This window comes from Chlorocebus sabaeus, chromosome 8, assembly GCF_047675955.1.
Source record: "Chlorocebus sabaeus isolate Y175 chromosome 8, mChlSab1.0.hap1, whole genome shotgun sequence".
Classification (NCBI taxonomy): domain Eukaryota; kingdom Metazoa; phylum Chordata; class Mammalia; order Primates; family Cercopithecidae; genus Chlorocebus; species Chlorocebus sabaeus.
The window spans coordinates 2,585,800-2,609,049 of record NC_132911.1 but is presented as its reverse complement, the minus strand read 5'-3'; the positions used below and the strand labels follow the sequence as shown (position 1 = coordinate 2,609,049).

The 23,250-nt window shown below is 47.5% G+C and overlaps 1 protein-coding gene across 6 annotated transcripts in view; it reads right to left on the bottom strand.

Moving 5' to 3' along the window:
• ARHGEF10 (Rho guanine nucleotide exchange factor 10) overlaps nucleotides 1-23,250 on the bottom strand; it is a 137,502-nt gene that overhangs the window by 30,348 nt on the left and 83,904 nt on the right. For all 6 annotated transcript variants that reach the window (XM_073017913.1, XM_073017915.1, XM_007961584.3 and 3 more), the window contains 7 exons: nucleotides 7,522-7,637; nucleotides 7,002-7,129; nucleotides 6,722-6,822; nucleotides 5,142-5,263; nucleotides 4,083-4,169; nucleotides 1,898-2,121; nucleotides 1,109-1,266 (listed from right to left, as the gene is read on the bottom strand). In XM_073017913.1, the coding sequence (XP_072874014.1) occupies nucleotides 1,109-1,266; nucleotides 1,898-2,121; nucleotides 4,083-4,169; nucleotides 5,142-5,263; nucleotides 6,722-6,822; nucleotides 7,002-7,129; nucleotides 7,522-7,637 (936 nt within the window). The remainder of the gene's footprint in view (nucleotides 1-1,108; nucleotides 1,267-1,897; nucleotides 2,122-4,082; nucleotides 4,170-5,141; nucleotides 5,264-6,721; nucleotides 6,823-7,001; nucleotides 7,130-7,521; nucleotides 7,638-23,250) is intronic.

The window sequence follows — 23,250 nt, the reverse complement described above, 5'->3', positions numbered from 1 at the left end:
TAAGTACACTGGGGACTCACCAGACAGTTTTCAGCAGGGGAGGTAAAAACCTTATCTACAGTTTAAAAAGCTCAATAACAAATATTTGGAGAATGAATCAGTAGAAGCACAAGAATGAACGCGAGGCTAGGCTGCCATTCAGGCAGGAGCTGGGCGGTTTGGACCAGGGTGGTGACGGTGGGGGAGTGAGCTGGGACATGGGGCACAAGAACAAGTGGTGGATGGCCTGGGGAAGACGACAGGACCCACCAAGGCGTCACTCCCGGCCGTGGGGAGGGTGGCGCAGGGCCACTTTCGGTGAGGGAAGCCCTGTGTATTCCACTCCAGCATGGCAACACTGAGACTGGCTGGGATCCAGCTGGGGCTCGGCACCCCTGCGCTCAGGGCTGAGTGAGGGGCCAGGAGAGCAGCCTCAGCCAGCACCAAGGAAGCTGGAAGGAAAGCCCCGTACCCAGAGCTCCCACAAGCAGCAGTGGCCAGATCCACAGGAAGAGCCTGCAAAGCACAGCTGCCACCAACGCAGCAGGGGCTGGAGAGAGAACAGACGCACAGCAGCCTGCTCACCCCCAGTGGCTGCGGGGACCAGGCGGGATGGGCCAGGGAGCGCCTCGTCTGTGGCACCCAGCAGAACACAATGCAGTCCTTAGCCCTGTTGGCCAAGAGAACAGCAGGGACCGAGGGCACAGCACCGGGGCAGAGGGCTGGCCCAGGTCCAGGAGGCCCCGCTGGGCAGGCAGGCTGCCCTGGCCAGCTGGTCAGCACAGGACACGCTGAAGGAGGGCACTGCATGGCCCGGCACCCCCCCCGAGAGGGAGAAACAGGCAGGCCGAGAGAGGGGGAGGGTGGGAGGAGACGGGGAGACTGACTTCTGAAACGATGTCTCTATATTCAACAAACACCTTTTGGGGAAGAAGCAAGGAATACAGGCCTAGGGCAAGGGTGACAAGCTTGGGAGCGGAGGCACAGGGGCGGGGGCGGAGGCGGGGCGGGGGGGGTGGGGGTGGGGGTGGGGGGGGCGGAAGGCCCGGGGGTAGAATGCTAAACCAGATGCAGCGTCCCCCCGAGTGAACCCCGAGGACCCGCCAGGAGGCTGTGAGACCTGCCTCACCTGGGGCCCTGGCGTAGCTGGCGACCGCCCCGTTGACCAGGCCAGCGTACAGGCTCTGAGACGTGCATGCCAGGCTCATGACTGTGGACTTCTCGGGAGTGAAAAAGTGCTGAAGTCTCACTTTCTTGGAGCCTTGACTGCTTTTATAAATGGAAATGCTTTAAGAGAAAAATAAAAGCTCATAAATATATTTGCTCCTTGTGAGAAGAACCAGGATGCCTATTAACATAAACACAAAACTTTCCAACTCTTCCCTCTTGCCCTTCCTTCTCCATTCCTAGGGACACTTGCCTGTACTTTTAAAAAATTTGCAACCACCTTGATTTCTTTATTTTTAAAAGGGAAATTCTAGGATATATGAAAAAAATTAGTTCTTCCTATATATCTTGGAACTTCACATCAGGCAAATCATTTTAACTCTCCTTTAAATGGTGTCAACAATTCAGTATGATCATGACATAGAATATGGCTGTTTTATTCCAAAATATAAGGGGGATATGCTTTTAAAAACTATTAATAAAAATGAGACATTTCAGTGGCAAACAGCCAAACGTTCCCCTTTAAAGAAATACTACTTCTCTTTAAGAGTTTCCTAGAATAATTTCCATGGGTCCAATTGACTAGTTATTTCAAAATGCAATGACCCTAAAAATGTCCCCTGGTATCCCCTAATTCCTGCACAGGCTACTCCTGAGTCAAAATCAAGGACTCTTTCCAGGACAGGCTCCCCACCACACCCTCCACAGGCAGAGCTGGCTGATCCTCTGCAACGCGGTCAGCACACCCTACCTTCCCTCCTCCGTCCCTACACAGATCGTGGGGACCTCAGAAGCTCTCACGGCCGGGGTCTCGGGGTCCAGGGGTGCCCCGGGCTCTCTGCGCTTCTCCTCAACAGGAATGTACAGCATGCAGAGGATGCGAGATTCCACGTTGAAGCACTCGATGACTTTGGGGGTGGAATTTTGAAACGAGACGATGGCGATCTGACCCATTTGATGGGTGCAACTTCCGATCTGAATCAGAGAATCAGGAGGAAAAAAGAAAATGAGCGTGTGGGGGCTTCCATAATACGCTGGAACCTGACACTTAAAGGCCACGACAAGCTTCGATTTTCATGTGAGAATCAACACACTTAGAAAATTCAAAAAAATGCTTAAACAATTGCTCACGGAGCCCCTTTTTCTTTCAACATATTTAATTTGGTTTCCAAAACATTTTAAAGCAAGAGCGTAGCTTTCATTTTCACAAAGTCACATTTCTATACTTTAAAAATCATGTACTCATCACAATATGAAGGTAAGGGCCCATCCATCCTCAATTTAAAATCCTAAGAGGCAGATCATTATCAATTTTAATAACAACACTAATGTTTAATGACCTTGGTTAAGAAAATAAACCTTTCAAATGTGAAAAACATCAATAAGAATACATCTCAAGGTAGATCATTGGAATTCAACATGTGGTATGCTGTGGAATTTCTTTTTTTTTTTTTTTTTTTGGAGACAATCTCACTCTGTCACCCAGGCTGGAGTGCAATGGCATGATCTCAGCTCACTGCAACCTCCACCTCCTGGGTTCAAGCGATTCTCCCGCCTCAGCCTCCCAAGTAACTGGGATTACAGGCACACGCCACCATGCCCAGCTAATTTTCGTATTTTTAGCAGAGATGGGATTTCACTATGTGAAAGTACAGATGGGGTTTCACTATGGTTGGCCAGGCTGGTCTCAAACTCCTGACCTCATGATCCACCCGCCTTGGCCTCCCAAAGTGCTAGGATTCCAGGCGGGAGCCACTGCGCCTGCCGTAGATTTTCTAAAGTAGCATTGCTGCAACAGTGTACATGAACTTCCTGTGTGTTTGAATCTCTACAATGAGAACACATAGCATAGTTAGTTTCCCAATTTAACCTCAAATTTATTTATCCATTTTTTAAGTGGGAAAGGGTCTGATCCCTGTGAACAGAAAGCACTAGCTGGTTTAGGGTGGCGTTTTCATTGATTCTTTTTCTTTTCCGCCAACTTTGAGAATGTTGTTAGACTCTCCTTATTCTTCCTGTATTTGCTGATGCTACATACAGACATCCCACTTTCATGCTTTTGTGGGAAGGACGCCAATCTGCCAAGCCCCTGTTCTGCCTACAGGGCCTGGGGGCTGTGACCAGGCCAGGGGATGAAGCTTCGGCGATGACAGGTCTGCCTACCCGGACGGAAAACAGTTCTCTTGGAAGTGGAAACCCACAAGGGAATTAAGGCTGCTCCTCCATTCATAGGCTGGTGCAAATGAAATGCCAGGTAATTGGGTTGTTCAGTTTCTCACACTCAACTAGGAACACCGACCAAGCAGGAGCTGTGGCTGTGAGAAGTGAGAGGCGGTGGCGTGCTGCACAGGATGCCTGGGAGGGAAGCATGAGAGTTTGGAAAAGCACAGTGGAGCCCTGGAGGGCGAGTCTGAGGCTGCAGGGAGGGAACACAGGAAACCAGAAACGGGAGAGCCTGGGACCACACAGCTCTAAGAATGTCCTCTGGTTTGCAGGAAGCAGGAAAGTCTACTGCAATTCCAGCCTAATTTCAGATGCGATATTTCATTTGGAACAAATTAATTTTAACTGCTAAGTTTCCACTGGAAAAAGCCAGTCTGGGAACAAGAAAAAAAATCCATGCAATGTTGACACCAAAATGGAAAAACATATTAAAATTATTCTCTTATTAGTTAGTTGTCTTTGGACTGAATTTTATCTGGTAAATGTTTTAGATGAAAAGGAAAAGAAACAAATATTTGCATTCCTAAGAACTCTAAATCTTTTCCAAAAGTGATCAGCTCCTTTTCAAAGAAGTTTTCGTGTTTATAAGTACACTCTGGGATATGCCACCACCAACTCTCTACTTAGCAATTCACATCTCAGTCTCTCATCACACTAACCATGAATGTTGATTCTCTGTGAACTTGCACCAAAACCAAATAAACACATCTTACCCACAGGAAACCATGTGCCGTGGAAAATGAATCTGGCTGGCTTTCATTGTTTAGGTAAGGTTCAGGATTATAAGCAGCACATTCAATCTAAAATGGAATAAAATCAAACGCTCACATATAAAACAGAGCTAAGAGGCTCCTAGACTACATAACGTCTTAAATGGATGACTTACTTCCAATGTATAACCACAAAAAATTACAGGTTCATCATCTACCAAAGATTAAAACGGGGAGGATAAAAGTTTAAAAGTACAACTCTCAGAAGTTAGCTTTTTAGAAGCGAACACCTAAGTGGATTCAACCTTCGGTATCTTACTCTTCAGATCCCATCAGCACGCTGAAATCCAGCGTGTCGGGGCACTTCAGATGGGAGGGCTGGCCCTGCAGGCATCAAGTGCAGTCTGTGATGGCCTGTGCCTCTCCCCTTCCCTGTCCCACCCCAGCCTCTCCCAGAGGAGTCCTGTGCACTGCCTGAGACTCCCAATGGGAGGGGTCGAGGAGCGGCTGGGAAACCCTGGCCAGAGACCAGGGTGAGAAGAAATATCTTTATTTCTTAAAGAGTAGGACATCGTCCACGTCACTGAAGGCCCTAGTCTGTGATGCCTGAGTCAGCAGCACTGGCAACATGAATAAGATGCCACCCTGGAGATGGAGTCGAGTCCGCCAAGGCAGAGAGCGGGCACGGTGCCTCAAGCAGACAGGAGACCTGGAGTTAACGATCCACTTGGAAACAGACTGCTTGCCAAGCAAAGGCAAAACAGAGCCACACATGTGAAACGTGTCCCATTTAACTAACAAGGCCTCAGATGCTGTGGCACTGCTGGAATGCCCGAGGGTCCTGGCCCAGGACCGGGCTTCGGAGACAACGGCTGGGCATTTTTTTAGGTTTCAAACAACAGCAGTCTTATTTCCAAACAAACGACCTCTAGAGAAGCAGTCACTGTGGTGAACCTGGGAAGACCATGTTCTGACCACGCCCCTTAAGAATCATCCCCCAGGTGGCCCGGTCAGAGCTGCGAGGTGCACCCCACCCCGGGCCGCGGGCCCTGCTCCCTTCACCTTGAACTCCTGCTGCTTGGCCACCATCACGGGCATATGTCCGACAAGGAGAGGATGCTTCTCCTTTTTAATGTGATTCCCATCGTCTTCCACACAGAACCAGCCCATGTGGTTCTCCTCTTCTGCGATCAGATTCAGAGAGAAATGAGCAAGAATGCAGTCAACCCACACACAACAGGCCTGCTTCACAGGTCACAGAGCAAGAATGCAGCCAACCCACACACAACAGACCTGCTGCACAGGTCACAGCAGGGGAAGTCTCTGGCATTGCTTGTATAGGGCCAGACGACGCCATTGTGGAAAACAGACAATCTCTTCTTAAAGCATAGGCTGTATATTCGCAGCATTATTTTAGGAGGCAGCCTGGTCTCATCTAAGCGGCAGGGACCTCTTTCTGTTTGCGCCACCTGAACACGCTGGACCCAAGGGCTGTGAAACTTCGCTGTATAAACCACATAGGTCTACTTCCCTTTGTCGTTCTCCAGTTTTTCCAAAGCAAAAGAAATGTTGAGATCAAATACCAGAGATGTACTGAGAAACTTTAAAACATGGTGTAATACTATGGGATCAACAAAAGTACAATGAAACGGAGAAATATTTTACTACCAAATCAAACTGTCAACCTGAGCATTAAAGAATATGTAGCTGATCTGAAGACGAAGTGGGGCTTATCTGCACGTCCAGCTCATTCTCTTTAGAGAGTGGCCACTTCCTCGTTTGCTAAGTCACTCTGAACCTGACCTGGCAAACGACCAAATTATTCAGCAAATGGAGAGGGGCTGTGTTTCTGCTTCCTCGTCAAGTGACCACAACGTCAGGACAGCTTTCCCTTCCAGGACAAAGCCCTTCCGCTGATGAGAGCTCCCTGGAGCAATGGCGTTACCCATACTCTGCACTTCTCTTCTGTATTTTATACTCCGTTAACATTTCAGACTATCTACAGCAGAAGGAAAATTTTACACACACACGACATCCCAGTGTGTTCTGGGTAGCAAGTCTGTAAGCATGTGTGTAAGTACATTACACACACCCAGCAAAAAATAATCAAGGCTGAAGAGACATAGGAACAAGGAAATCAAAGTCACATCCATCTACAGTGAAACCCTAGGGTTTATCTTTGGTGCTGGGAGGATCTTTAGTGACTCCTCAGCCCAACCCTGTGTTTTGCTTCTCAGTGAGGGGTGAGCACAAGGGCCAAGAGGAACAATGACCTCCCCTGCCATTTGGAGGCCGCCGCCCACTGCCCACTGCCCACCGCCCGCCTTGAGCACCTGGCTCACAGTCAGGCTCCACGGGCTTCCTCTGTGTTCAGCTGCCTCAGCTGATATTCATGTTCTGGTACCAGAAACACCATCCATTTTAACACAAAACCCCTCCATTTTAATATGCAAGCCCTCCATTTTAATATGAACGTCTTAAAAATCACTGGTGCTAGGGTGAATTTTCCTGTTTAGAAACACTTTCAGGTCAATGGATGGATCTACTGCTGCGTTTCCTTCTCAACCCTGACCTCACCCTTGTGGGCAGGAATTCATCATCACGCCGCATGCCTCATTCAGCCTCAGTCAGCCAGGCCTTACCCAGGGCGAGCTTGGCCATCTGTAAGCTGTTGACCCAGGACTCCTTGATGGCAGGGGTGAACGTATTGAACACAGCTGTAAAGAACGTCGGTCGCCCAGATCTGCCAGAAACAACAGACAAGCATTCACTTTATAAAACGTGCTCCATCCTGTGAGGTTAAATTACACATTTTGCCCATCTGATAGAATCAGCAAACCAAAACACATGCACGTCATGACAAAGAACCATTTCTCCCCCCAGCATTGGCCAAGAAGGTTTCGTTTTAAAGCTACTACTAACTTGTCCTGCTTCCCCGGGAGCTGTAACTGAATTCTGCAGCAGTCCGCAGCTCTGATTTCATCTTCTTTCTTCAAAATAAGCCTTTGTAAACCTGACGTCCAGTCATGGGCTACTGACTGGTTTAAGTTCTACAAAGGAAATAAATACGCACATTTCAAAAGTGTTTAAAAAGTAGGGCCATCCCAAGGAAGATAAAAAAACAAAATTTTAATATGAGAAATTCAGACCAAACGAAACTATCGGATTATGAAAAAGAAAGCTTTGGGAGTCAGATGACATTGGTTGGGGGGGGGGCTGAGACATTTCTAAAATAAAACTGATATTCAAGCCTATTGGCAAAATGAAAAAAAGTTACCATTATATACTCACCTTATCTAACATAAGAGAAAATGTACATTCAGATTAATTTTTAAAGTCAAAGTGAATTCTCACTTCGGGTAGAACTTGGAGATATAATCACATACTTACAATGACTTATAAGTAAAGGCAGAATCTTAAATCCAATTGCTTTGATTGTTACCTGATAGTTTCCTTTAAGGTTTCCTATCAGCTGAGTGATTTGACCAATTACATTTAAGTCATGCAACAAGTTTTGTAAATCTTGATATAGTTGTCCTGGTCCCATGTAAACTTTGTCTACAAAATAAGCAAAAAGAAAAAAAAAAGAATACAAATGTAAAGCCATATTTACTCCAATAATTGAGGGAAGAAAATACTATAATACTAGTTAAATAATTTTTAAGTTGAGGGGTGAATCTAGAACTTTTAAAAAGTGGGCATTTTCAAGCATTTAGTGGTTTTTCCTTTTCTAACATTTATTTAGAAATAATTTTAGATGGAAAAGTTGCAAAGAGCTGCCTCCTGAGTGCCCAGGCCTGGCTTCCCCGAGGATAACATCTGACGTAAGCGTAGCATGACCGTCAAATCCAGGACACCACATTGACATGGCACTCCTGACTGATCTACAGACCGTCTTCAAACCTCACCGCTTTCGCACAAATGCCATTTTCTAGTCCCGGATCCAGTCCAGGGGCTCACACTGCGTTCAGTGGTCACGTCCCCAAAATCTCCTCCAGTCTGGGGGAGTTTCTCAATCTTCCTCTTTCGCGACCCTGGCATTTTTGGAGGAGGCTGGTGAGTTACAGAATGACAGAATGTCTCACAATTTGGGTTTGACTCATGTTTTGTCCCTTTTGTATCTTTGCAACACTGTTGACATAACAGCTATTAGTAAGAGGCACTTCAAAATGATATTTAATCTCAACCACATTTCCAATAACTGGGGTCATCTACCATCAAAAAGAGTTCCCCAGTGATCTTTCCTGAAGTTTTTTTTTTTTTTTTTTTTTAAGGGAATAGAAATGATTTGTCTTCGATGACTTGGGTTAGAGGAACGACGCGTGTCCTGGGGTCTAGGTGCCCAAGTGAGAATTGCTCCACCCCTCACAGAGAGTTTCCTGTGCACTACAGGAAGTGATGTTCAAATACTTCCTCATTAAATCCCACGACGGGCCCATAGGCACATAGGACAGATTCCCCCATCTCCCCACCTGACTGATGACAGATGAGAAGGATTCGATCTCAGAATTAGCCTGAGTGTCTGTACTTTAAGCAATATGCAGTAATACACTCCTTCTTTTCCACTTTTCATAGAAATAAATTGTCTAAGGTCAAACAACCAGTAAGAGAAGGAGCCAAAATTCAAACCCAAGGAGAAGAAATTCACTTAAGTTGAGTAAGGTGCCTTGTGTTTCAGTCGGACAGGCCTCCCGGCCGTGGGTCTGTAGAATCGCACAGACCTGAGCATAGTGGAATCACACGGACCTGAGCTTACAGCGCCCAGAACTTGGTCTCAGGCTCTGACGTGGACATTCTGAAATTCTTTTTCTTTTCTCTCTCTTTTTTTTTTTTTCTTTGAGACGAAGTCTCGCTGTTGTGCCCAGGCTACAGTGCGATGGTACCATCTTGGCTCACTGCAACCTCTGCCTCCTGGATTCAAGCGATTCTCCTGCCTCAGCCTCCTGAGTAGCTGGGAATACAGGCACCTGCCACCATGCCCAGCTAATTTTTGTATTTTTAGTAGAGGTTTAGTAGGGGTTTCACCATGTTGGCCAGGCTGGTCTTGAACTCCTGACCTCAGGTGATCCGCCCGCCTCGGCCTCCCAAAGTGCTGGGATTACAGGCATGAGCCACTGCGCCCCGCCTGGACATCCTGAAATTCTTAATAATTTTGAAGAAAGGACTCTGCATTTCCTTCTGTGCTACATCCCGCAAATTATGCAGCTTGTTCTTTTAGTGTATGTAACATACATAATACATATATATGTCAAAACTGAAAGATCCTACATATTTCCAATAAAAATATTTCAGATATATGTATCTAAAAATATTTACTATACAACTGAAGAGTAGCATAACCATTTATAATTTTGCAGGCACTTTATGTTAAAGACAAGCTTATGTGGTATTTATGCACATGGTAGGCCTGATTTTCATCCACTAGCTAGACAAATTCAATTACTAACTGCATTTGAAGTATCATGAAGTTTCATAAAAAAGGGAGCAGCCAGGCACAGTGGCTCACTCCTGTAATCCCAGTGCTTTGGGAGACCGAGGCGGGAGGATCACCTGAGGTCAAGAATTTGAGGCCAGCCTGACCAACATGGAGAAACCCCGTCTCTACTAAAAATACAAAATTAGCTGGGTGTGATGGCGCATGCCTGTAATCCCAGCTACTTGGGAGGCTGACGCAGGAGAATTGCTTGAAGCCGGGAGGCGGAGGTTGCGGTGAGCTGAGATCACACCATTGCACTTCAGCCTGGGCAATGAGAGCTAAAGCCCGTCTCAGAAAAGGAAAAAAAAAAAAAAAAAAAAAAGGGCAAAGTGATCCAGTAGTTACACATAGCAACTTTATGTATCCTTACAGAATGCTTACAATTTAAAATGTTTCATAACACACATATTTGCTTTCATTCATAAACTCTGATAATAAACTCTATAAACACAACCTTGTAATACAAGTATAGGCTAGGTGTCGTGACTAATGCCCACAATCTCAGCATTTGGGAGGCCAAGGTGAGAGTACTGCTAAAGGCCAAGAATTCAAGACCAGCCTGGGCAACATAGTTTAAAAAAAAACAAAAACAAAAACATAGAGTTAAAAAAAAATTAGCCAGGCACTGTGGTGCATGCCTGTAGTCCCAAATACTTGGGAGGCTGAGGTAGGAAGATCACTCGAGCCAAGGAAGTCAAGACTGCAGTGAGCTATAATTGTGCCACTGCACTCCAGCCTGGGCATCCAAACAAGACCTTGTATCAAAATTAATAAATAGATGAGTAAATAAAATTATAAGCGCAATGTTTATTAATTAGTTGACTTCTTTTAAAATATGATCTTCACAATTATCATCCAATCAAATTGAACCTTCTATTTTTGGTGTGCAGCTCTACATATTTTCACACATGTATACATGCATATAAACATCTCCCCAGTAAGCCTGACGGGGAACTCCAGGGCACACACAACAGCTCCGTCACCCACAGAACAGCTCCATCACCTACGGAACAGCTCCATCACTCACAGAACAGCTCCATCACCTACGGAACAGCTCCATCACTCACAGAACAGCTCCATCACCCAGAGAACAGCTCCATCACTCACGGAACAGCTCTATCACCCAGAGATCAGTTCCATCACCCACGGAACAGCTCCACCACCCACAGAACAGCTCCATCACCCACGGAACAGCTCCAACACTCACGGAACAGCTCCACCACCCACAGAACAGCTCCATCACCCAGAGAACAGCTCCATCACTCACGGAACAGCTCCATCACCCAGAGATCAGCTCCATCACCCAGAGAACAACTCCATCACCCAGAGAACAGCTCATCACTCACAGAACAGCTCCATCACCCAGAGAACAGCTCCATCACCCATGGAACAGCTCCATCACCCACGGACCAGTTCCATCACCCACGGAACAGTTCCACCACCCACAGAACACCTCATCACTCACAGAACAGCTCCATCACCCAGAGATCTGCTCCATCACCCACGGAACAGCTCCATCACTCACAGAACAGCTCCATCACCCAGAGAACAGCTCTGTCACCCACGGGACAGCTCCATCACCCAGAGATCAGCTCCATCACACACGGAACAGCTCCATCACCCACAGAACATATGGGATAGTCACAGGGATTCACAGGTGCACAGATTTCAGTTCATTAGGAGGAGTAGGTTCAAGAGGTCTAGTGTAGTTAATAAGGTATTGTATACTTGAAAATCACTAAGAGTGGACTTTAAGGTTCTCACCATGAACAAACGGCAAGTGTGTGAAGTAAGGCATATGCTAGTTAGCTTGATTTAGCCATCCCACAATGTATACATATTTCAAAACATCATGTTTTAAACTGTACATGTATATGATTACTTGTCAATTAAAAACATAAACCTTTTTAAAATAAAACACACACACATACACACGCGCGCGCGCACACACACACACACACACACACACACACACACTGCTACCGATGTGAAACTATCAGGGGAAGGGATAATACTCTTTTCCTAGTGTATTAAAGAACCTTCTGTACTGAGATAAGGAGGAGTTCCTCAACCTTACGGAGCATGGAAATGTGCTGAAGTTTTACGTCTGCCGGATCATCAGACAGTTCGTAACAGGGCACCGTCAGGGCACAGATGACACCACAGAGCAACCCGAGGCTTCCTCATCAATGGGGACAATGTGCGCTACCAAGGAAAGCATCTGCACTCACATCCCAAGAATAACAACAAACCACACAGTGCAGCCAGTGCTTTTCAAATGTGATTCTCAGTTTCAGAAAGAATTGTTTCATGCTGATTTCAGGCCAAAATTGATTAAAGAAACCCCTGCAGTCCAGGCGCGGTGGCTCACACCTGTAATCCCAGCACTTTGGGAGGCTGAGGTAGGCGGATCACCGGAGGTCAAGAGTTCGAGACCAGCCTGGCCAACATGGTGAAACCTCGTCCCTACTAAAAATACAAAAAAAAAAAAAAAGAAAGAAAAAAGAAAAATAGCTGGGCGTGGTGGTGCACACCTATAGTCCCAGCTACTCAGGGAGGATGATGCAGGAGAATCACCTGAAACCAGGAGGCGGAGGTTGCAGTGAGCCAAGATCACACCATTGCACTCCAGCCTGGGCAACAGAGGGAGATTCCATCAAAAAAAAAAAAAAAAAAAAAAAGACAGAAAGAAAAGAAAAAGAAAAAAACCACCTGCAGATGAGAATTTCTGTCACAGCTGACTTCCAGCCTCTAGTTGACAATTTCTGGAGTTTCCAGTTCTTTGTCGTTGCAGTGACACACAATTGCTGCACTTCTGCAAGAGCACTTCCCGAGTCTTTCTCACGGACACTTCTCTTGTTTCCATGGAAATCCCTGCAATCTGTTTGAAAATTCAGGGTCTGTCAGTGAAACAGAATTTTGTGTGGCAGACAAGGAAGGGTTTGTGTGGCAAGATCAATAGCAAGGATGGCTGGAAAAGCCCCTGGGGGTGTGCTCGGTCCCTGAGAACCTCCATGTCTGGGCTCAAGGGGCACCCTCACAGCATCTTAAAGCCTCTCCTCCACGGTGTGAGACTGTGAGGTGTCCGAGCCGGAAGGTGTCTCCACTGCAGAGGAGGTGAGGTCAAGGAGGAATGGCCACTACCCCTCTCCATGCCAATGACCTGATTGTGGGCAGAACCAGCCCCTACCAGTATCCTCTGCAGCTGCCCATCGACCTTCATGGGGTCTGAAGACCTCTGTACCTCCATAGCTCCTTAGCCCCGTAAAACTCCTGTGTGCGTTTCTTTCTGGTGTTCTCCTCTTCAGAGCTGTGGCAGGGGTCTCTGCGGACCACACCACCTAGTGCGGCACATCACCTCTGCCTCTGCCTCCGGACTCCTGCGTTCCTGGGGGCCCTGCCCTCCCCAGGACCTCACCTGCCTCCCGCAGGGAGCTTCCCATGGTTCTCAACCGGCAAGGCTGGTGCTGCCAAAGGAAACGGACTTAACATGGAACTGCCCCTTTCCTCCTGGAACAAAGTTGACCAAAAGCCTCATTTCCCTTGCAGCTGGAAATAGTGTTCGCATTAGCGATGTCTAAGAGTGTCTGTGCACGGTGTGGCTATGATGGAGGAAGAGCTGATCAGAACAGGGTGCTAAAGAGAGATAAAGAGTCAGCCAGGCACGGTGGCTCACGTCTGTAATTCCAACATTTTGGGAGGCTGAGGCAGGCAGATCCCTTGAGGTCAGGAGTTTGAGAAGAGCCTGGCCAACACGGTGAAACCCCATCTCTACTAAAAATACAAACATTAGCCGGGTTTGGTGGTGCACACCTGTAATTCCAGCTACTCGGCAGGCTGAGGCAGGAGAATCGATTGAACGCAGGAAGCAAAGGCTGCAGTGAGCCGACGTGGTGCCACTGCACTCCAGCCTGGGCAACAGAGTGAGACTCCATGTCAGAAAAAAAAAAAAGGAGAGAGACGAAGAGTGGCCGTAAGGCCCATCCTGCAGGGCAGAGGCCGCGGGAATGGGGGAGCTGCTTTCCCAGCTGCAACCGCAAAACTCCCAACAGAGGGATCTTGTTCTCTCTGGCCACCCTTCCAGAAAGAGCTCTCTAGAAGCAGCTCCTTACTTCAGTGAGCAGAGCAGGATAAATGATCCCCACACCCAAAATGCAGCGGGCAGGTTGGAGCTCCAGGTGTGTCAAAAGAGTGTCTAAGGGCCAGGCGCGGTGGCTCAAGCCTGTAATCCCAGCACTTTGGGAGGCCGAGACGGGCGGATCACGAGGTCAGAAGATCGAGACCATCCTGGCTAACACGGTGAAACCCCGTCTCTACTAAAAATACAAAAAACTAGCCCCGCGAGGTGGCGGGCGCCTGTAGTCCCAGCTACTCGGGAGGCTGAGGCGGAGCTTGCAGTGAGCTGAGATCCAGCCACTGCACTCCAGCCTGGGCGACAGAGCAAGACTCCATCTCAAAAAAAAAAAAAAAAAAAGAGTGTCTAAGAACATGAGCCAAATTACCCCCAAAAAAGGGAGCAAATTTAACAACTGAGAAATTAGAAGCTTTAGACTTCTATAAAATTGTAGACATAAATAATATGTGGAGACATGTAAAAACAGGCAATTATTTTCCATAAAGATTACATATAAACACATTAAAAATAATATTCTGAAACCTCAATGATAAAATGAACAATTCCCAGAAAAGATACAGATGGCCAATATATATGGAGATGCTCACTCTCAGTAGTAATCAAAGGAAAGCAAATTAAAACAGCCATTAAATCAGGTGAGGTGGGTCGGGCGCGGTGGCTCAAGCCTGTAATCCCAGTACTTTGGGAGGCCGAGACGGGCGGATCACGAGGTCAGGAGATCAAGACCATCTTGGCTAACACAATGAAACCCCATCTCTACTTAAAAAAAAAAAAAAAAAAAACTCAGCAGGTGAGGTGGCGGGCACCTGTAGTCCCAGCTACTTGGGAGGCTGAGGCAGGAGAATGGCGTAAACCCGGGAGGCGGAAGTTGCCGTGAGCCGAGATCCGGCCACTGCACTCCAGCCTGGGCGACAGAGCGAGACTCCGTCTCCAAAAAAAAAAAAAAAAAAAAATCAGGTGAGGTGGCATGCATTTGTACTCCCAGCTCCTCAGGAAGCTGAGGCAGGAGGATCACTTGAGCCCAGTCGTTTGAGGTTGCAGTGAGCTACGGTTGTGCCTCTAAATGGCCACTGCCCTCCAGGCTGGGCAAGAACCCGATCTCAAAAAAAAAAAAAGCCATTAAAAATTTTTAACTTAAGGCAAATTTACATAACTGTTTTTTACAAATCAAATCATAGAAGTTTCATTGTGTAATCAAAGTCAGACACAGCCTGTAGAAATGGAAACTGGAGAAGACTTCCTGGAAAGTCACTTGCAAAAATGTATCCAGAGTCTAAAAGAGTACACAAATGTTCTACTCTCTGACCTGAAAATTCCACTTCTAAGGAAATTACCAGACTAATGTGTGAGGATGTCTCCACGTCACTCTTCGTAGTGGTCCAATAACTGGAGAAGCTTGCAGTATGCAATAAACTCAGGTTCAATCACGAGGAAAAATCCTGTAGTCAGTTTAAATGACTTTGATTCAGAATTTTTAATGACTGAGAATAATGGTCATCCTATAATGTTAAATGAAAATTCCCTATACAGGATCACGTAGAGCAACTGTGGTATATGGACAATGGTGTGAGGAAAAGGCTGGAGAGAAACCACTCATGTGTTAATATAGTCTCCAGATACAAGAATTACAGGTCATTCTTACCGTCTTTAAACGTTTTAGTGTTTTCAACAGAGAACAAGAATTAACTCCCAGAAGAGGGTAATATTTAAATAGCATTATACATAAGTCCCTAGTCTGATAAGAGGCACCAATTTAATTTCTCTATAAGCAAGTAGTTTTCTAACATGGAAAGTATAGAAAAATCTTGGTTATGAACCAGTAGTGATCCCAGCTATAACTCAGGCAAAATAAATCCTATGTGGTTCTGGATACGTTATGGCAGCTCCTCCCAACGCAAGGCCTAGGAGACTCCCAGGTGCAAAGCTGAAACCACAGCACTGAACAGAGAAGAACAATAAGAACCTTCCCCTGTGACTAAAATCCAGTTTGGCTTTTAGAGTTTTAACAAAACCCAAGCATTTTCTAATGTGAACATCACACTGTCACGAAGATACATGTCACGTCTCAAATTCCAGATCTTTAATCAAGAAGTAAAACCATCCCTATAGCTTCATGGGGTTTAAAAACCCAGAATATAACACTAATTTGCTCAACATCTACCTCGTATGTGTCCATGTGTCCTAGGACACGCGTGTGTGATTCCCACAGAGATAGGACCCTGTCCACAGGCCCTCCGGCATGAGCACCTTTCCATGGCTGACCGTCCGCATTTAGGGACACACGCCGGCTGCAGTCTCCTAAGGGAGTCTTCTCCACTGAGACTTATGGGAACGACTGGCGTGTGACGCACAGGCATGGCACTCATCTGGCCCATCCCCATGGCCGAGGAGCTAGGATCGCTGCCCTGACAGGCTGGCCTTCAGGTCCTGGACAGGGCCATGACCCTGAATGAATGTCTGAATGAATGTTTCTGGAATGTCAACTTGACTGACAGTCATAGCTCCAGGCATGCATGGGTGTCTAAGGTCACAGGTCAGCTATACAGGCCGTTAGGAATGAGTATTTTTGGCATCAACAGATCACATAGACTAGTGTGCATGTGATATTTAGAAAATATGGGTATCCCTCTTTGCATGGAAACACTTCTCACCTGCCTCCTGTTGAGCTCCTAAGACAGAGTTTGAAGGGTGTGTTACTGAATACCCAGAAAATTCACACCAGTGTTTGTCCCTGAGGTAACAAGGGATATAAACAGACACAGTGACAGAGAAGGCGGCAGCTGTCTGCGTGGAGAACAGAGCCACGCGTGTGGCATCACCACCTCTATGGGACCGTCCTGAAAGCACGTGTGATGCTGGAAGACCCTTTCCCACCTTCTGCCATGCTGCCCCCATTTCCTCCCCCAGACAGAGGCTGAGCCTGGGGATGCGTTTGGAACAGCCATTCAAACAGGGACCCAAGTCCCAGGCTGGCTCTGGGCTTCCTTAATGGGCTCTCATTTTGTGAAAGTACGAAATATTCTTTAAAAATAGAAAAGCAGAGAGAATAACTCACGGACACATTTTTACCCATTGCCCAGAATTTGTGATGTTACTATTTTGCTCCATTCACTTCAGATGCCGTTTTCGTCAAAAAACCCTGAAAAGGTTTTTTCACATCTACCCTGTTTTCACTCTGCCTTCTATCCGGAGTCGGCGCCCATCCTCCCTGAGTGCTCTTTGTGGTTTTACTCCTGTGCATGTTGGAAGGCCTTTCTCAGTATACGGATGCTGTCTGTAGGAAGGGAGGCCATTCATCTGCGTTGAACACGCCGCGCGAGCACGCAAGGGCACAGGACACAGAGAGCGGCGGCAGGAGGTCAGCGGCTCCACAATCGCGAGCAGTTGCATCCGCTCCCCCAGCGAGGGGCCCATCTGTTGGTGTCACATTCCGCAGGCACGCCGACCTCGGTGTCGCATTGCAGGAAAGCTACTAAGGACTGTTTCCGGACCATGCACGGTATTCAGTGTGGAAAGCCGACCTCCCTGCTGCCTTTGGCCAGGTGGTGTGTTTGCTCTCGGTACTCATTCAAGGATTATGATGACACTTTTGAGTCCTGGGACAGACCTGCAAATCCACACGCCATTCAGGAAAAGCAGCGCCAAGTCCTGGCCTCATCTCCCGCGCGCACGCACGTCCTGTTTTAAGGTGCAACGTTCAGACGATGCAGAAATGGCTCTTGCCAGGGCAATGGAGCACAGAGGCATTTTGTTCTGTTTCCTTTCATTTCGACTGCTGTGTATTTCAAAACACGACAGCTTTGCCCTGGTGGGCTTCAGCTGCGCCTGTCCTCCAACCTTCAAGGCAAAGTTCACTCTTACAGGCGTAAGGAGGAAGAATTGTGACCCTTCCCGCCCAGAAGTACCTGGCTCTGGAAAGGGCCTGTTGGAGACCAGGCACTGTCCCTGCCTGCAGGCAAGGCCATGCAGTGCGTCAGGCAGGGGCCAGGGAGGGAAACCGGGGTTAACCCGTCACTCCTGGGGTCCCACACCCGGTCACTGTGTCCAGAACCCTCGGGGCTGTGGCTGGACGTGCCGCTCAGACCCCACCCTGCCTCCACAGAATGGCCACCTGGCCACACATGCCTGGAGGCCGCAGCTCAGGGGAGCCTCATGAGGAACCATTTCACGTTTTAAAAATACAGCTCCGCTTCTCTCGCTGCCTTCTGCTTCAGGAGGATCAGTCAGGTGTATATGTTGAAGCTTCCCTTGGCCGGGCTCACTTCTATTTAAAGACAGTAAGTCACGCCCTCCTTCCTCCCTCCTTGGTGCTGGATCTTTGCTAGTAGTGTTTTGCTTTGTTTTTCAAACCACGTGAATTTTGTGGGGGAGGTCCTATGTTTTCTGGCAGCCCCCTCAATGCTGTGACCTCACCCAGGACCCTTTCTGCATTTGTCTGTAAGTTCCCCTCTCAGGCAAGCGCTTAGTGCTCAGCAGGGACCCTGAGCTTTCAGGAGCTGTCCCCCAGCCTCCTTACGGTACAAGCTTGCTGGCAGCTCCTCCAGTCACCTGTTCATAATGACTCTGTGTCTTGTTACAAATCGTCCTGTACCAACCGCCATATCCAGCCCGACTGTACAGAAGCACTCCTGGCACTCAGGACGCGCTTCTGGGACAGAAAGTGGAACAGCTCACAGCAGGGCAGCCTGAGTGGACCTCCTCTCTTGCTGCAAAGTCCAACAGCACTCAGGGAGGTGGCGGCCTTCTGGAAGCTGTGGGGCCCTTCTAGGCAAAGCTGCCAGTGCTGGGACGGGATGCTGGTATTGGACCAGGTAGATGCTGGTCCAGTAACAACCAAAGCCAGAAGGATCAGAGGCCAATCCTGTTCTGTTAAAAGCTGACCTTACAGCGAAGAACAGAGATGATTTTTATCTTCACTCATTTTTATAGATGAGCTAACTAACTACAAAGTACTGTGACTGATTTTTACAAAAGTAAACAAATATTTGCACATCTGAAGGAGTGTTCCCCTTTAAAGTACATTCGACTTATACTCACATTTCTGTAAACATTTTAAGAGCGGCCCCTGTACACTGAGTTGAGACCAGTTGAATAAAAGTGAGCGCGTGCGTGCACACACACACACACACACACACACACACGGATAACTTCTCCCTGGGCAGGATGGGTGGTAACAGCTCTCCAGCGGCCATTCTTCTGAAACACCTTTGAAGACCAGAGCCTGGCTGGAGCAACTGATCTCACCTCTCCTCGGGTTCTAAAGGCTCCCAACAGTGGGGCTATGCGACACCTCCCCACTCATCCCCACAACTCCTACTTGGCACGAGACCTCGAGAACTGGGAGTGCCTGACAGTCCGTTTGTTGAAAATGAATTGAGGTTATAAAGATCCTGCATGAAGAACCCCCCCACACACACACACACACAGAATGGCAACGGCAAACATTACTTTCTCATAAATCCACCTGCCAGACAGGATGGAGCGCAAAGAGAGAAGGAACAGCAGCCCGGTGGAGTGCACCAACAAAGACGCGGCACCAGGCCAGAGCAACCGACAGCTCACGATTGATATTCCTCCTCCCCGCCACCAGCCCCGATCAGGGAAGCTCGCAAAACCTTTAAAATCACCCCAGAAAACTACACATTTTTCAAAATAGCATCAGAGAGTTTGGGAGCTTAAACCAATCCATGGATCCATAGGGGACCCATGGTCACCAGCGTGCAGCCTCTCCAAGAGAGGAAAGCGTCACATCATAACTCCGGGTGTCTACACCGCAGAGCAAACCCAGGATCCGCACGGCACCTCTGCAGGGACAGGGAGCTCCCTGCTGTCTAACTCCGCAGAGCAAACGCACAATCCACACAGCACTTTTGTGGGGACGGGGAGCTCCCTGCTGAGTCTAACACCGCAGAGCAAACGCACAGCACAATCCATACGGCACTTTTGCAGGGACGGGGAGCTCCCTGCTGAGTCTAACACTGCACAGCGAACACAGTCCACACAGTGCTTTTGCCGGGAGGGCAAGCTATCTGCTGAGTCGAACACTGCACAGCAAAGCACAATACACACGGCACTTTTGCAGGGATGGGGAGCTCTCTGCTGAGTCAAACAGCGCACGGCAAACGCTCAACCCACATGATCCACACAGCACTTTTGCAGGGATGGCGAGCTCCCTACAGAGTCTAACACTCAGCAAACGCACAATCCACACGGCGCTTTTGCGGGGACGGGCGAGCTCTCTGCTGAGTCTAACACCACACAGCAAACGCACAGACCACACGGCGCTTTTGTGGGGATGAGGAGCTCCCTGCTGCAGCTGCTCACTGGTCTTGGGTGGCTGCTACGCGGCCCTCTCTGCAAGCAGAGGTTGTTGGGCAGTGCTGCCTACACTCTGTCAGTATCAAGTAACACACCAACGTTTCCAACACTGAATTTTAGAACAGTCATTCAAGCAGCAGAAATCCTACGACTATCAACGGAGAACGAGAATTTCTGACTTAGCTTCTCGATATAATTTAGAAGTGGCAAACGCAAGAGAACTGGAAGAAACAGAAACACTGAGAGTGAATTTGAAGTCATTCTATGAAAACTCTGAGGGAGGCATTAGAGGCAGCCCCATGGAGATGTGGCTCATGGATGTGCCTGGGTTTTGTCAGCATAAACGGTAAGGAGTGAGCTGAGATGAGCAGAGTGAAGGGACGCCATTCGCCGGCTGCAGCGTGGCACTCGTGAGATCAACATGATGGATTTGAAGCCACGTAGACCCCTCATGATCGACGCTAACAAGAGACTGTCAGTCCACCCTGGATGAATCCAGACGTGTTGGGATAGAACCCCTGCCGGTCCGCAGCATGAAGCACAGCGCCCACTTACACCTTCTCTGTAAATGCAAGACAGCACCATGCTCTTACCCGACGTCGGAAAAAAGCCCCAGAGAATTCTGACTTGAGTTCTATCTTCAGACACACACAAAATTAGCAAATTTTAAATAATTTGTTTTAAAAGTTTTTTTTTAATCTAGAAGAACAAAACACTATTGATGGCAAAACAAGTTTATCACTTAAACTCTCTGTTTAAGGCAGTGGGCAAAATGATGTCCCATGAAAAACTGGTTTCACTGAGGTTGACTAGCTGCTTTTTCCATAGAAACGATTTAAAAAAAAGAATCAATGCAAGTCTGCAAAACACAATCATGTATGTTTTCAGGTGTGTTCCAAAGTCCCCTGAACTGGAGATACAATACCAAAGATCTCCTTGGATTCAGAGTAAAGAAAAAGATTTACTCTCCAATGTGACAAATTTCTTTTTAACAGACAATGAGAACTTGTCCATACTCAGCGCTTCTCCTCTTGCTGTGGCTGATGGGGAGCTCATAGTTAAATCTAGAGTGCAAATGCAGTGATCAACTCACTCCAGGTTCTTTCCTCCATACAGTATTTTAAAAATGGGTTGAATCACCCTGCTTTATGCTTTTTTCACATTGCTAACTGATTCTAATCTTATTCTAAGTTAACTCAGCATAAATCATTAACAGATGAATAAGAAAATATAACATTGCATGGAATACATACTATTTTATGGATCAAAGTCACCTTTAGCTATTTGAATACAATAAGGCCATCTTAATTATGAATCAATTCTAAGATCGCTAGCATTATAAACTACACAAAGGTGTTATTAACAAAACCACAACATCAACGTGATTGCTAATCAATGTTTCCAAATAATTTAAAAGGATTTTTAAAAACTTTTAACAAGGCATCCAATTTGCTCTTGAATAAAATGTTAATGGATCACGTCAATTTGGAAATCGTTTCTCTGTCCCCACGTCCCCTCTCCCCCCCGTCGTCCCTCTCACTCTCCACACCACCCCAGGAACAGCTTGTTTGGGAAATCTGGGTTTTGGTACTTCGGTTATTTGTGGAGAGGGTTTGATACAGACGCATACTACTTTAAATAGAAGGAGGATTTAAGAGTCAGAAATTTAAGAGATTACAAATTGTAATAATATGCTTGACGAATTAGCCTACTAGGCAGATTACCAAACGGAATGACTATTAACATCAGGGGAATGAGAAAAATAAACGCGATCCCAAAGCAAATGAGACCTAATACTCCTTACATCATGTTCTGCAAATCCAGGTGAACATGCGAATTCAATCAGAAAAGGGTAAAAGTTCTCAAGTGGTTTTCTTGCTTCTGAACATGTCAGAAACAAAAAATCTGAAAAATTAATGCATATTTAACCTATGAAAAGTGAACTGAAAGTTCCCATGCATTTTTTTTTTTAATTGTTCTACAATTCAGGGGTAGAGGCCAAAAAGTGAATAAAACTTAGCCAGTTGTTCTTTGGATTTTTTAAAAATTGAAGAGAAGGTAATGATTTTTACACTAAGATTAAAATCTGCAGTCTGAACAATGTTGGGTAATAATAATCATAAATCGTGTGCAATTCTAAGACATTTCCAAAGCATTCTGATACCTCTCGTTTCACCTTGGGAAGTTCGTGGACAAGCACTACCTCCACGGGGAAACTGAGTAAAGACACCACAACGCTGCCCGGCAGTGCGAGCAGGTGAACACAGAGCCAAACTGGAACCACCACCGCCTCAAGCTCGACGACTTCTGCGCCAACTCCACACACTCAGAGACAAACACTGAAGTCCTCATCTGGTTAACTGGAAACGCAAAACTGAGCTCACTGGACCGGGAAGACGCAATCCTCCTCTGACTGGCCCGAACCCGAAGGAGCCCCAGCGGCACGTGGGACAAGTCAGAGATGAGCGGCGGACTCGACCATGTTAGTGAGGCAGTGTACAGATCCTGGAGACTGGATCACCTCTGCAGACTTCCCGTGTTAAACCCTGAGCCTGCCTTGTCAGAGCGTACGCTGGCCGCACGGCTGACGTCAGAGCGTACGCTGGCCCCAGGGCTGACGTCACAGCGTACGCTGGCCGCACGGCTGACGTCAGAGCGTACGCTGGCCCCACAGCAAACATGAACGTCAGAGAGCGCGTCAGATTTACCGTGTTAGACCCTGAGCCTGCTATGTCAGATCCTACGCTGGCCCCACGGCTGACGTCACAGCTTACGCTGGCCCCACGGCTGTGTCAGAGCGTATGCTGACCCCACGGCTGACGTCAGAGCGTACGCTGGTCCCACGGCTGACGTCAGAGCGTACGCTGGCCCCACGGCTGACGTCAGAGCTTATGCTCACCCCACGGCAAACATGAACGTGAGAGCGTGCGTCAGATTTACCATGTTAGACCCTGAGCCTGCTGACGTCAGAGCTTACGCTGGCCCCATGGCTGACGTCAGAGCTTATGCTGACTCCACAGCAAACATGAACGTGAGAGAGCGCGTCAGATTTACCATGTTAGACCCTGAGCCTGCTGACGTCAGAGCGTACGCTGGCCCCACGGCTAACGTCAGAGCTTACGCTGACCCCACAGCAAACATGAACGTGAGAGAGCGCGTCAGATTTACCGTGTTAAACCCTGAGCCTGCTATGTCAGAACTTAGGCTGGCTCCACGCTAGCACGAACGTGAGAGAAAGCGTC